Source organism: Vulpes lagopus, chromosome 11 (genome assembly GCF_018345385.1).
Source record: "Vulpes lagopus strain Blue_001 chromosome 11, ASM1834538v1, whole genome shotgun sequence".
Classification (NCBI taxonomy): domain Eukaryota; kingdom Metazoa; phylum Chordata; class Mammalia; order Carnivora; family Canidae; genus Vulpes; species Vulpes lagopus.
The window spans coordinates 85,090,500-85,105,670 of NC_054834.1; the positions used below are offsets into that span (position 1 = coordinate 85,090,500).

General features: G+C 36.2%; 1 protein-coding gene across 2 annotated transcripts in view; it reads right to left on the bottom strand.

Moving 5' to 3' along the window:
• PLA2R1 (phospholipase A2 receptor 1) overlaps nucleotides 1–15,171 on the bottom strand; it is a 113,524-nt gene that overhangs the window by 56,999 nt on the left and 41,354 nt on the right. For both annotated transcript variants that reach the window (XM_041722839.1, XM_041722838.1), the window contains exons 6-10: nucleotides 14,328–14,471; nucleotides 13,024–13,218; nucleotides 11,587–11,744; nucleotides 8,367–8,465; nucleotides 3,930–4,042 (exon numbers count right to left, since the gene is read on the bottom strand). In XM_041722839.1, the coding sequence (XP_041578773.1) occupies nucleotides 3,930–4,042; nucleotides 8,367–8,465; nucleotides 11,587–11,744; nucleotides 13,024–13,218; nucleotides 14,328–14,471 (709 nt within the window). The remainder of the gene's footprint in view (nucleotides 1–3,929; nucleotides 4,043–8,366; nucleotides 8,466–11,586; nucleotides 11,745–13,023; nucleotides 13,219–14,327; nucleotides 14,472–15,171) is intronic.

Genomic DNA, 15,171 nt, shown 5'->3' on the forward strand with positions numbered 1-15,171 from the left:
AGAAATTTCTACAAAGAAGATATACAGATGCCAATTAGCACAAGAAAAGACACTCAATGTCACTAATTATTAGGGTAGTGCAAGTTATAACCACAAAAAAATACTATTTCATACCTATAGGATGGCTATTTTATAAAAACAATATAACAAGTGTTGGCTAAGAGAAATTGGAGAAATTGGAACTCCTGTGCACTGCTGGTGGGAATGTAAAATGGTGCTGCTGATATGGAAAACAGTATGGCTGTTTCTCAAAAAATTAAAAATAGAATTATCATCCAGAAATTCCACTTCTGGGCATACTACCCAAAAGAATTGAAACCAGGGACTTGAAAGATATTTGTAAGTTCATTTTCACAGGAACATTTTTCACAATAGCTAAAAGGTGGAAGCATCTCATGTCAATTGTATGAATGGATAAACAAAATGTGGTATATACATATTAAGGAATATTATTCAGCCTTAAAAAGGAAGGAAATTCTGGGCAGCCCAGGTGGCTCAGCGGTTTAGCGCCGCCTTCAGCCCAGGGCGTGATTCTGGAGACCCAGGATCGAGTCCTACATGAGGCTCCCTGCATGGAGCCTGCTTCTCCCTCTGCCTGTGTCTCTGCCTCTCTCGCTTTCTGTATCTCTCATGAATAAATAAATACAATCTTAAAAAAAAAAAAAGAAGGAAATTCTGACACATGTTACAACATAGATTAACCTGAAGGACATTAAACTAGGTGAAATAAACCAGATACAATAGGACAACTACTGCATGATTCCTCTGATGTGTTAACTTGAGCAGTTAAACCTCATAGAGATAGAAAGTAGAATGATGGTTGCCCAAAGCTGGGGCAGAGGGAAATGGGGAATTATTATTTAATGGGTACAGAATTTTAGTTTGGGAAGATGCAAAAGTTATGGAAATGGGTGGTGGTGATGATTGTGCAATAATACAACTGTACTTAATGCCACTGAACTGTACATTTAATAATGGTTATAATGATACATCATATATTCTACACATTTTATCACAATAAATAATTAACTTCAAAAGTGTTCAGGGGGAAAAAAGTGTCTAGGGGGTACGTTGGTTGCAGGAAAATAGCAGAGCTGTAAAAATGCTTGAGAATAATGCACATTTAAACCTAGGAGAAAATAAAATATTCTAGGATTTTTTGCTTTTGGCAAAATGCAAAAAATTAAATGTTATTTGGATTATTTTATACCAAATATTCCATATTGACTGATTCATTATATACATGCATTTATACAATTATCCATGGTAACTCTGGAACTCAAGTTTTGCAGTCATGCCCTATATGGAAGTCAAGTGTCCAGGTCTGAAAAAATTTTGTTAACAGTTAGCAAGAAAATAACATTCTGATATTCGCAATAAGGGTCTGTTTTTCTTCCTCTCTGTTCCACAAAGTGTTAAATGTCCCAGACCAGGAGCAGTAGGTTGATAACGAAAGAAATTAGAAATTTGTAGCAGGTGGTTCTAATTGTGCCCATCATATCTGTCCTCAATTGTGCAGAAGAGTGGAAAATCAATTAGCAACTACAAGCTTGGGCACTGATGAGTGACAAGAGTGTCTTAAGTCAAACAGAAAATTGGTAATGGAAGAAAATGATTACCAAGACTGCTAGTGGACACTCCTGGATCTGAGGAGACTTTCCCTCTACTGTCCCACCTTCTCGACAAAAAACACTGTTGAAAAATTTTGTTGTGTGATGTCACTCATAGAATGAGGTGTAGTGTGGGTCTTTGTTTCTTACCTGATGGAGAATAAATGAATGAATGAATGAATGAATGAATGAATGAATAAAAATTAAGAATGTGGGGCCGTTCCTTTCCTCAACTTGTATGTCTCTGTTGGAGTCATTGCTTTGGATGTAGACATGTTTGCAAGGCAGTGTACACACGTGGTAACTGTCTGGGAGAGATGCCTCTCTGGGGCTAATGGTTAGAACTGCAGGGGCTTGACTGTTCATTGAGTAGCATACTAGCACAAGGTCACCTGGGTGGGCCTATGGGGTTGTGGATGGAATGCAAACAAATTTAGCTATGCTATAGTTCTGCTTTAGACCTAGACCATACATTAGTATTGGCTACTGAATACAGTTTATAAAAAATAAATCATTTAAAACATACTCTTGTATCCAGTTTTGGAGGAAATGAAACCAGGTAGATAACAGACACTTCCTGTTATTTGTAGGAAGTCTCCAGGATTCTGAGAAAATGAAGCATTTGAACGCTAACAGATTTCTCCCCTACTTTGGTCACACTGGCATTATAGGTTATCTGTAATGTCACTTTGAATTTATCCATTTATTATGTTCTTCCACCTTCTTCACTTGTTTCATATTTCTATGTTCTATCTCCTAAGCTGTTGGCCTGCAAGTGGCACCTGGACAATTACACCATGCCTTTTATTTCTTTTGTACAGTATGCCAGTGTTGAACATAGTGCCTCTCACAATATAGATATTTAATAAATAATTTTCTAATAAATTCTTGACCATTGGTTTTTTGCCTTGTCAGATAGCATATGAAAAATAATTAACACAGTGTCAGGTATGTGACAGGTACTCAAGGAATATTACACACAAATAAAGAAAAGAAAGAATAAGACATAAGAGACAGGTGAAACGAATTATTTTCTTTAGTGAAAAACATAATTACGTTATAATTAACAAAAGAGCATAGCTCCGTTGATCAGGCTCCTGAATAAAGCCCAATGTTGGCTCACTTACTGGAGGACTTCTAACCCAAGGTGTTCTTAAAGCCTTTTGGGTGGGTGAGCGAGTTGAAGATACAGGCTTCCTTTTGCCTGGCAGCTCTTCTGGGAAGAAGGAAGATAGAGCCCAAAACAACACTGTGACACACAAGGGTGGTGCTGTTCCTGAAGGAAGGGTCTCCTGAGCACAAAATGTCTCACTAGGCAATTTATTTTGCCAAGTGCTATCAATCCAGTCATGTGTGCATGTGCGTGTGCACGTTCTGTGCATGACTTGGAGGAAAGACTGGGAAAGAAGGTAAGAGGTAAGAGTAGGAAAGAAATCCTGGTGGCACTGAATGTTGACTTCCTCTATGGGGAGAGCAGAGAAATCACAATTCCTCCTATAGGTTAGACCTATGTGTGGAGTGTCTCTAGATAAAACCGTAGTGTCAATTGTCTTGTTTCTTGGTCTTCGGTGGATATTTTTAAAGGCAACTGCCTCAGTAAGAAAGCAAGTGACTAGCTTTGCAGGTATAGGTTCCCATTCAACCACTGAAGGTTCTTCCTTGTTTTCGTCTTCAGCTTGGCTGACTCGGTTTCCCAGCCCTCATTGTTCTCCTGGTATTGATAATGACACTGAGGTCACTTCCACTATTGGTACTTTTATTCCCTATTACAATTCTATAGCTTGTGGCAAATTCTGTGGAGTGTCAAAGGACACAGTTTCTCTGTTAGTGTGGAGAAGACGCCTGTGCAGAGAGACGTCTACATCAAAGCCAACTTAGAGGTAAGAAGCAATGGGGAAGCATTTGAAAATCCTCCACAGTTTAGCTATACTTTGTTTTTTAAAAAAGAAAACCCACATCACTCACACACATTACATTAAAAACATACTTGATTTTTAAATAACATACCCTGTTTCCATTACAAGCCTTTAGATAAAATCTAAATACAACTGAATATATTAGCAAAGCTAAATAATTAATAAATCTTTATGGAAAATAAAAGTCATCTTAAATTTTCTCTTTGTTACTCAAAAATTGATTTTGGAATAATGTTGTATGATTTAAATTCATCTCAATCAATAATTTAAATAATTTAATACTCTAATGTACAGTACACTTTAGATTTTGACAAGTTACTGATTACCACTAGATTTTATCATCCCAGGAGCCCTCCTGTCAAAAATGTACAGTCATGTTTCTGATAGAAAATTTCTACCTTACCTGTTTGTAATGGTCACAAGTGCAGGAGGACAGTGATAACCACTGGAGGCATGGTCAAAAGTTCTAAGGACAGTGTCAATTTTGTAACAGAATCCACCATGTCTCTCCCATCCCTTAAAAAGAAGGAAATAAAAAATCAAGGACATAATCTGATTCAAACAGCACAATATTGTTTTTGTGTATTCTCATTTACTACTTGCATAACTCTTTTTCTCTGACCCACTCAAAACTCAAAACTTGAATTTTTGTCTTGAAATCTTTGTGTTTTACCTGGTAATGCCATTAGCTACAGCCACTTCTATATTTATTTTATTAATCATTAAAACCTAAAAGTTTCAATTCACCTGAAATCTTAAAGCCTAAAACAGATGAAAACAAAGGGGCACTCACTCAAGATCTCTCTTTTTCTCTTTCTCTGCTTCATACAAACGGTTCTTACAGGATGGTGGAATTTAAGAGTGTTGGCTTTGAAGGAAGAATGCACGGGTTTGAGTACTGGCTCTACTCCTGCGCAACTTTATTTAGCCTCTAAATGTCTTAATTTTCTCCTCTGTAAATGAAGATAGTAATACTATCTATGGAGTAGTTTGGAGAATCAAAGGGAGACAGTGCAGGCAGCGACCTTAAACATTTATAGATACATATATACCTAAATGATAGTGCGTATTTTTTTCAACTTTCTTTTGTATTACTTATTTCATGTTATCCCACTAAGATTCACTGAGGTTAGAGCCCTGGATAAAGTCATAAGCTAGTGAACAAGCTGGCCTGGGAGTCAATTCTGGCCTAATATAATTTTATTTATAAACTATATATATTTATAAAATATATTTTTTTTGTAAAAAATTATTCCTAAGTCAACTGGCTATCCTTTGAGAGAGAGAGAAAGCAAGCTTTGGCACTTAAAAATGACAAATCAATGTGCAGCTCCATGGCTCCGCCCTGGGAGCAACAAAGGGTGGCTCTGTTCTTTAAAATCATATATTATAGGAGACACGCATTCATTAGTCTTCTATACTTTAACTGAGTTATTTTAGTTCCTTTTCTTCTAGTACTACAAATTCACACCACTTACATCTATCTATTTTTATGTATTCACCAGGGTTTTTTTTTTGTATTTGCAACTTTTAAAATACACTTTATTCTGTGTCATGCCAATACTTGCCAGAGTTTGATCAGATATAAAATGATTTCTGCTATGTTTCTTATAAAAGGTCGCAGTCTTGCAGTAAATTAAAGAAAACCTTATTTTAGAACTCAGCTATTTTACTTCAAAACATATTATTAAATGAGGTGTGGATCACAGGATTTCCAAATCCAGCCAGCCGGAGTGCGCTCTGAACTCACTCCCTTAACCTCCCCCCATAACCTTGCCTATGTGAGTAATTGACAGCTCCAGCCAGAACCCCCTGGATCACTCCAGATGGGGTGGGAGGTTAGACTGCTTTTGTATTTGGAAGGACAGGCAGAGGAAGGCTGACAATTTGACCTTCCTAACAAAGTATTCCTTCTCCATTAGTAGTTTTCAGATCACAGGCTGCTTAGTATAATAAAAAAAAAATCTGAGAACTGAACAGGCTCCAGAAAAGTGGCTGGGGGAGGAATGTGGCTTAGTAATAACCAGAAAAACAAAGGCTCTTTACTACAAGCCTTTGTCCACACAGTGAAAGTGGGAAGAATAATTGATTGTATTTGTGAGTATCTTTTGTACATGAGGTGCCATTTCACTTTAAACGGTGATGATGACAGTATTGAAACAATTGCTCACATTATACAAACCCCAAAAAAAATAAGTGAGGGAAAAAAGTCTTTTTTTTTTTTTTGCTTTGAAATTATCAAGCAAATTTCCCCTCTTATGTAGTGACTTTTATTCCTGTGACTTATTCATTCCATAGCTGGAAGGGTGTATCTCCCATTAATGTTCACTCATTTTGCCCAACACTGCCCCCACCACCACAGGCAACTATCAGTTTGTTCTATATATTAATAGGTCTGATTCTGCGTTTTGTTTGTTTATTCATCTGTTTTTTGAGATTCCACATATAAGTGAAATCATATGGTATTTGTATTTCTCAGACTTATTTCACTTAGCATTATACTCTGTAGGTCCATTCATGTTATTGCAAATGGCACAATCTCCTCCTTTATTATGGTTGTGTAATGTTCCTCTCTGTGTGTGTTGAGGATGTGTGTGTACACTACATCTCCCTATCCATTCCTCTATTGATAGACACTTAGGTTGCTTCCATATCGTGGCTATTGTTAATAATGCTGCAATAAAAAAAAAATAATGCTGCAATAAAGATAGAGTTGCATATATCCTTTCACATTAGTATTTTTGCTTTCTTTGGGTAAATATCCAGTAGTAGAATTATTGGATCATATGGTATTTCTATTTTTAATTTTTGAGGAACCTCCATACTATCTTCCACAGTTGGCTGTACCAATTTACATCCCCACCAATAGTGCACGAATGCCTAAGGATTCCTTTTTTTCCACATCTTTACCAATACTTGTTATTTCTTGTGTTGTTGACTTTAGAGATTCTGACAGGTATAAGGTGATATCTCATTGTGGATTTGATTTGCATTTCCCTGATGATGAGCAATGTTAGGATCTTTCCATGTGTTTGTTGGGCACCTGTATGTCTTCTTTGGAAAAATGTCTATTGAAGTCCTCTGCCCATTTTTAATTGGATTATTTGGGGATTTTTTAGGTGTTGAGTTGTACAAGTTCTTTATATATCTTGGATGTTAACTCCTTATTGGATATACCATTTGCAAATATCTCCTCCCATTCTGTAGGTTGCCTTTCCATCTTATTGGTGGTTTCTTTCACTGTGCAAAAGGTTTTTGATTTTGATGTAGTCATAATAGTATATTTCACGTTTTGTTTCCCTTGCCTTAGGAGACATATCTAGAAAAATGTTTCTACTGCCAATGTGAGTGAAATTACTGCCTTTCTTCTCTTCTAGGATGTTTATGGTTTGGGGTCTCACATTTAGGTCTTTAATCTAGTTTGAGTTTATTTTTGTGTGTGGTGTGAGAAATATTTTATAAGTTGATTTTGACTGTACAAACTGTTTAGAGAAGTGCACTGGAGCAGTTAGCTAAAAGGAAGGAAGCTTTTGAAACCATTTTCACGGATTGATACATAAAAATATAAATGGGAATTTCATCATAAAATTAGAGAACTGGCTCTGACCTCCAAATTTACTCTGAACTTTAAATATTGGTAATGCTAGTCAGAAAAGGGAAGCAGTGTACAAAAGTTTGAATAGAACATCAGTTCTGTTTCTACTGTGTAAGGAGTTAATTTCCTTTTCAACGCAAATACAACATGTTTAGTTGCCTTGAAAACCAGAGTAAGACCAATATTTTTTTCAACATTTCTGATCAGATAGGGATTAGATCAGCAATCAACTCTAAGTAATTTGGGAATTGTGCTCATTAGATATAATGTTTGGTAGCATGTCAGCTATGGCACAGGTGTTATTAACCTAGGGTATGAAGAGTAATTCATATATTTACGCATTGACTAATGAATAAAATGCAGTTTCTTGGAGAGATGGGTCATCACTTCATTGAAACATAAATAACTGGATTAGAAGAGAAAATAAAGAATTGCATAAAAAGCCAGGTTTGGGAAAATTTGGAGATGCATAGGAATCTCTAATATTTAAACCCAAATTCTTTAGTGTATGTGCATGTGAGAAAGAGAGAGAGAGAGAGAGAGTGCATGTGTTGAGAACTTTACTGCAGGATATTGGATGTATTTTAAGAAATTTAGAACATAACTGTCTATCTTTTAATTTTAAACCTGAGATACTACACATTTTTTATTACTTTAAGTACTAAAAATAAGTATGTCAAGTACCAAAAATACTTTTTTACTTAAAATATGGAAGTATTTTTATTATCTCTTTCCCAAATAATAAATATATTGCAAACATGCGCTTCTTGCCATTATTGTATTCTATTCAAATACTTAAGTTTAAGAAGAGTGAAAAGGAAGGCAAGACTCTGAGTGCAAAAGTTCACTCTCCATCAAAGGAATGCATTTCTTTTCACTCTAGCAGTCTTCACTGGAAGACTATGAGAGGGGGGCATCGCATGGCAGTCATTGTTTATACAGGTGGATCAGTTATATTTTTAATTTCAAAAGAAAAGTAGTCAACAACCCTTCACAGTGCTGTAAATCCTTAATATGCCCCTAGTTAATAATTGCTTGGTTTGCTAAAAGCAGCCCAAGGTCAGAAAAAAAAAAAAAGGAAGGAAGGAAGGAAAGAAGGAAGAGAGATAAAGAGGGAGGGGTAGGAGAGGGAGGAGGGAGCAAAGGCAGGTGTGAGAGGAAGAGAGGTTCACTTTAAATTGCTGTTGCATAAATTATTCTAGTTATGAAGTCACTATACCTAAACACAATGTTAGTAGCACTTACCTCTTGACAGCCTGATTCAGTGTCAGAGAGGACATGGCCTGCTTTCTTACAAATGTAAAAAAGTGTTTCTTCACAGTTTTTAACTTTCCAGTGTCCCTCCTAAGTAGAAAAATGTTAACAAGATGAATGAATAAACTTCATTATTGATGCTGATAGGCAACATCAGTTATTTTGAATAAAAATATAATTAATATTAAGTGTTTCAGGATGGGGTAATGAGTCAGGACTTTGTGTTGTCCTTAGAAGGGTTGATGCTCTTTCACTGTGCATTTCACTGTGCATGGGAGTGGGAGGCCTTGCTCTTTCCAGTGTGCAAACCATTCTAAGACACACAATCCCATGTTGGTGGGCAGGAGGGAGGGGCCACTCATGTTTCTTGATAATGTGCCAGGCTTCATGTTGGGTAATTGTCATATATAATCTCAACGTTGCTGTGAAGTAGGCATTATGGTTCCCATTTTATTTTTTATTTTTCTTTCTTTATTTTTTTATTATTCCCATTTTAAAGGTTAGGTTTAATACTTTGTACAAGGTCCTATAGTCAGTACAATTTGGAACCAGGATTTAATACCAGGCTTCGCCTGGATTTATATTAAGCTGCTCTCAATTTTTCTTTTAAAAGGATGGGTTAGAGCGGTGATTCATCAAACTTTACTGTGTACCGGAATTATCTGGAAGGGTTACTAAAGCACAGATGACCGGACCTCATGATCATTGTGTCTCATTTAATAGGTCAGGTAGGACCTGAGAATTTGCATTTCTAACAAGCTTCCAATTGATGTTGATGCTTCTGATCTGGGGGCCACATTTTCAGAGCCACTTGGATGAAATCATCCCTGTGACCAAGGAAGAATGCTGCTTCCTCTCTTTAACCACTTCTAAGTATAAAATTGAATGCTTTGCTACTTACATGTATAAACCTGATGCTAGGGAAATGCCTGGAAGCTACCATGAATCACCCTAGATAACATTATAATAGCTGATCTTTGTGTTCAAGCTCCTTCTTTACTACTAATTTTCCAAAGCCTCACTCCATTTCTTCTTTATATGACAGGCAGATACTTTCATGTCGTCTAGTTCTGCAGACGGCTGCTCTAATATCCTACATTAATAATGATATACAATAACTGCTAACAGATTAAAATTTTATCCTCCCAAAGGATTTGTTATTTTAACACAAATCAGACCTTTAGGCTAAAACCACACAATTCAAATTTTAAATTGTATCTCAGGCAAGCAGGGTTTTTAGGGAACATGAATACTGTATAGGAGGCTGACACCTTCATCTGTAAGAGCAGCTCTGTAGCCCTCCCACCATGGAATATTCCAGCAAACCATCCAGCTAAAGGATAAGGTCAGTCATACTGTAACTGCTTAAGAACAATTGGATGGATGGATGAATGAATGCTTGAATGAAACAGTTCCTAGGATCTCACATTCAAATTAGGCATCACCCATGCTTAGGTAACTTGTTAATTATAATAATTATATTCATATTGAGATCTACTTCATGGGAATAAATATTCTTTTTTACGCCTCCACTGTTTAAGGAGCTGCTGAGTTTCCAGAAAGGGGTACACAAGAACCACACTTACAACAGCATTGTCCTGATACATCCTATAATATTAATACCTGTCCTTACTCTCTTAAATATAATTTTCTGTCCAAATGTTAGCTCCTGTTCTGTGAAATACCGATGTCTGTCAAATGAAAAAGGAGAATGATGGTAGGAAATGAAGGTTATCTTAATTATCTCAAAACCAGTGAACCAATAAAGCATCAAATATTGTAGAATAAACAATGGTGGCTTTCAGTGGAGTTAGACCCAAAGACAAACATTTAGAGAGGTCATTGTTTGTCCTTCAAATGTGACTTGGGAACTGCCTCAGCATTTAAATTGTAACTGAGCATACCTACGACAGCCTGAAAGATAAAACAATGAAATGTGCCCTGCAAGTAAGTGCTTAGATAATTTCCAAGTTTCATTGGCATAGTTACTTTGTCAAGCTACTTAAGTAACATTTAATAAGCTGTACTTGTTATGGTATCTTGGTGGTAAGAAAGAGTGAGAATGTCTACCAAATCCTAATGACTTAAAACTCAACCAGTTAGCTTAGTAGCTATCTGATCAAATAGATTAAGTATTCTCAACATATAATAAATGTTCAAATGGTTTGGGATTAAACTAATTTTGTATAGTCTAATCAGATGTTTTAGATAAATGAAAGACTAGAGCATAGAGATAAACGTGATGTTAAGACCACTGGGACCATTACCTTCCCATGAGGAAAAGAACAAAATTTTCCATTAAGTCACACTTTTCAATGGGGTTACACACATTGTAGAAATCCTTTTGTGTTAACAGGACAGTGAAACTTTAAAACCATCAGTTTCTAATTTCCTGACATCTTAGATCTTCCCCTCCCAACTTCACCTGGTGGTCAATGGCACCATCATCCACAAATATGGTGGTTGCTCAAGCCAAACACCTACGCTGCTCTCACCCCACATCTGACCATCTAGCAACAATTTCTATCCTCCAAAGGATCTTTGAATTTCTCTGCTTGTCTCTACATTCGCTACCCAAATTCAACCCTGGAGAAACCTCCAAACTGATTTCTCTGCTTCCATTTTCCTCTCTCTGATCTACTTTCCATGTAGCAACTACAGTTACTTTTTAAAATGTAAATCCAACCAAGCCCTTTGTCTCTCTGAGCCTATGCCAGGGCTACAAGCCTCACAGTTTTGCATTCCTTCTGCTCCTTCTTGATTGAGTCTCTCCTCCGTTCTACCTTCACGCCACACTGGTCCCCTTTTTGATTATTAAACATGGCAAGCCTTAGCTATGCTTTGGGTTTTACACTAGCTGCTGTCCCTGTCTGTGGAATGTTCTTTCCTTGCTCCTCAAGAGTTGTCTTTGTTGTTTTTAGGTTCCATCTTAAATGTCACCTCTTCAGAGAGCCTTTCCTGACTGCCCTGTCTGAAGTAGCAGACCCAAGCCAAGTTTTTTACCTTTGCGTCATGTATTTCCTCAAAGCTCCTATCACAACTATAATTACCATGTTTCTCTTGTGTGTACATGTTTACTGCCTAGCATGGAAGCCCCTGGAGGAACAGGGACTGTGTCTATCTTAGTCTCTGCCACAGGCCAAGTCCCTGATGCACATGATCCTCAATACAAGTCCAGCAAAGTGAGCATTAAACAAACAAATCAACTTACAGATTGCTCTGCTGAGACACATTGCTGGCTTCTATTTGGAAAAATTTGGGGCTCAAGTGTGTGCCAATTAGTAAAGGTGACTGAGGAGCCATTAGACCATTCAAAGGAAACTGGAATTTTATTGCTGCTCAAACCAATCCATGTTTCTGATGCATTTTCTGTAAGAGATAAATGTAAATTATAGGAATCCCATTATATGCAAAGGAGATAATGCACCGGGCCTGTTACAAATGATTTCTTCTTTATTCCTTCATGCAATAAAACTTGCTTAAGCTTTGATATAAAATATGTACTTAGATCTTTTCCTCTTATACTACCCCATCTGCTTGACAAGACCTTGGAAGTGGGACAGTGTGTGAGCTAAAACCAATGCAAGGACAAAGCTTAAAAGCAAGTCAGATTGCTGGGACTCTAATTAGTTCCTGCTACTATATGAAAAGTAGATTTGAACAGTATGGTTTTGCTTCTGCCTAGAGAAAGGAAAAATAGGAAGGTCGACTGGATTAGGAAAAGGGCACTTAAAAAAAAAAAAACCCACCTTTACAATATATTTTTTCTTGCCTTTTTTTTTTTTTTTTTTTGCCATGGGGAAAAAAGGAGCAGAAACTCTTAGAAGCGTTAAAATGGGAGCAATGGGGTTGCTAGAAAAGTAAATAAAGTTTGACAGCCCAGGTAAGGTGAAAAGACCCTAGGAGGCTGAGAGAAATGTTCAAGTGCTCCTATTCAGACAGAGGCAGCCACGGGATTCTTTTAATCTCAAATGCAGGAGGTAAGAAAAAGTGACAGAGAAGGATTTTTGTTTTCATTCTAAACTAAAAACCTAACTTTCAAAAGGTCACCAGAGTAGACTCTGGAGATTTTTTTTCATTAAAAAAAAAATTTACTTTAACTCCGTGATTTCAAGTTTTCCCAGCAGAATTCTATGTCAAATATATAACATAGGGGGAGACCTGCTCTGATGGACAGAAGGTGGGTGGAGGCCTAGGAGCTCAGAACTCCTGAATGTGCACACAGCTTGAAACTACCAAACCAAATAAATTTTCACTGGCTGAAGTTATTAAAATCCAGTTACTTATCTCAGAAATTCCATTATTGTTTGGATTACATGACCACAGCACACTACTGCTATGTAGTGGCCATAAAGCTAAATTGCAGGTTTAAGTTCTTATTATAAGTTCCAGAAATGACCTTTGTCCCTTAAAAAAAAAAAAAAAAACCTCTAATATATCTGGCATATGTGAGGTGTTACAAAATTTCTGAGCATATATTTTATAGAAATCTAATGAATTTGCACTCCTGAATATTATTTAGGAACTGGAGATATATGTGCCATAAATAATCACTTTTAAATAGCTTAACTTCTTTTCAACTCCATTAATAAAAATAGTAACTCCATTATATTTCATGCCTCTTAAATCAGAGACATTTGGCACTCACCATCTCCAAGGAGGGTCACAAAAAACTCCACATCTGCTAATGAAGCAATGTTTATCAATGTGCTGTTATCAGACTGGCAAGAATGCAAAGCTTCATTCCAGGTCCTTTTTTCTTTCTGAAGTTTATAGCAGTTATGACTGTGGGGATTCCAGCCAGGTTCACAGTGGGTAGTGTAATATTTCCAAGCATCTTTTTCTTTTTAAACCAACAAAAAACAATGTCATTTTCCACAATTTGTAAAATGTTACTTATTAACCTTAATATAAATTTTCATCAACATAGGATTACTTTAACAATTTGAAAGACAGACATAATGAAAAAAAATCCCCACATAAAAAAATGGCACAATTCTGCTTCTTTTCCCTTCGCTCCCTTACTTTACCATACCCTTAGGCTTAGCCACTTTAAGAAAAATGAAAGTTAAAGTCTGATTTTAAGGAATAATTTTTAAAAATAATAATTCAGTTTATTACTTAAAATCTGGAGTTGTTTCTAATTTGCTGGTAATGATCCTTTTAGGTATGGTTCTGTTTTTATTTCTACTTTCTGAGTTAAGACATTAATTCCCACAGAAACTGAAAAGACCAATAGACCTTAAAAACAAATAATTGGGCTTCAGGTATTAGGCTGTAATTAGGTAGTATTTAAGTCTTAGTCGCACATAAAAGTTTGTATGTTATTTCAAGGACAAGGATAATAAAAGATACAGAGTGTGATAGGAGATCAATGAAGTAAAGAATTTTATAAAACTCTGTTCTAATTTATATTCAATTTCTAGGGTAACCATAAATAAAACTCAAAACTAGAAGAGAAAGGAAGCATATCTTGTTTATCTAATGCAGATCAACTGAGAATGCAAACTTTTTAAAAAAATAAGCAGACAATATTTTCAATGCTTATGTTATTTTAGTCTTTAGTAAAAACCTAAGTGCATTTGTTAAATTCATGGTGCCTTTGGAATCTATTTACATATATTACATATATTTATTCATATAAAAACTAGCCTTAAATTATGAGTTATTAGCAAAAATATAAAGGAATTTGAGTGCATTGAAAGGACAAGTAAGGAACTCATGAAAACAACTTAGAGGGCAGCCCTGGTGGCTCAGCGGTTTAGTGCTGCCTTTAGTCCAGGGTGTGATCCTGGAGACCCGGGATTGAGTCCCATGTCAGGCTCCCTACATAGAGCCTGCTTCTCCCTCTGTCTGTGTCTCTGCCTCTCTCTCTCTCTGTCTCTCATGAATAAATAAATAATAAAAATCTTAAAAAAAAAAAAGAAAACAACTTAGAGTAAAAACACTTACCAATCACTTCTTGATCAGTGTGGTTTAGGTATTTTTTACATATATAAGGCAAGGTGGATTCACAATCTCTACTCCTCCAGGCACTTGGCAAAAATGAATTAAATGTTCCACAGTGATATTCAACAAATGGCTCAAAATTTATTTCTGAAAATACAGTGTGTGTGTTTAATGTTAGAGGCAAACCAGTTATTTTAATATATATTGATGTCGCTTTATTTATTCAAATATGATATATTTGATATATATGTAAATATAGATTTTAGCATCAGGGAGATAGCCCTTCTCTTTGGCATGTAAGGCATATCCTATGTTATATTATATCTATGATTTAGTATAGGTTTTAATCCAGACATGACAAATGATTTCACAAAGATAGCAATAGCTGATTTTTATTGTTTTAAATAAATATTTTGCAATTTGTCGCTATTTTATTTTTTATTTTTATTTTTTTATAATAAATTTATTTTTTTTTGGTGTTCAATTTGCCAACATACAGAATAACACCCAGTGCTCATCCCGTCAAGTGCCCCCCTCAGTGCCCGTCACCCATTAACCCCCACCCCCGCCCTCCTCCCCTTCCACCACCCCTAGTTTGTTTCCCAGAGTTAGGAGTCTTTATGTTCTGTCTCCCTTTCTGATATTTCCCACACATTTCTTCTCCCTTCCCTTATATTCCCTTTCACTATTATTTATATTCCCCAAATGAATGAGAACATACACTGTTTGTCCTTCTCCAATTGACTTACTTCACTCAGCATAATGTCGCTATTTTAAAACAGCTGACAGGAGTCTTGACTCTAACCCAATCCTCCTGCAACCTTGGCTAAATAGCTTACCTTCTTGA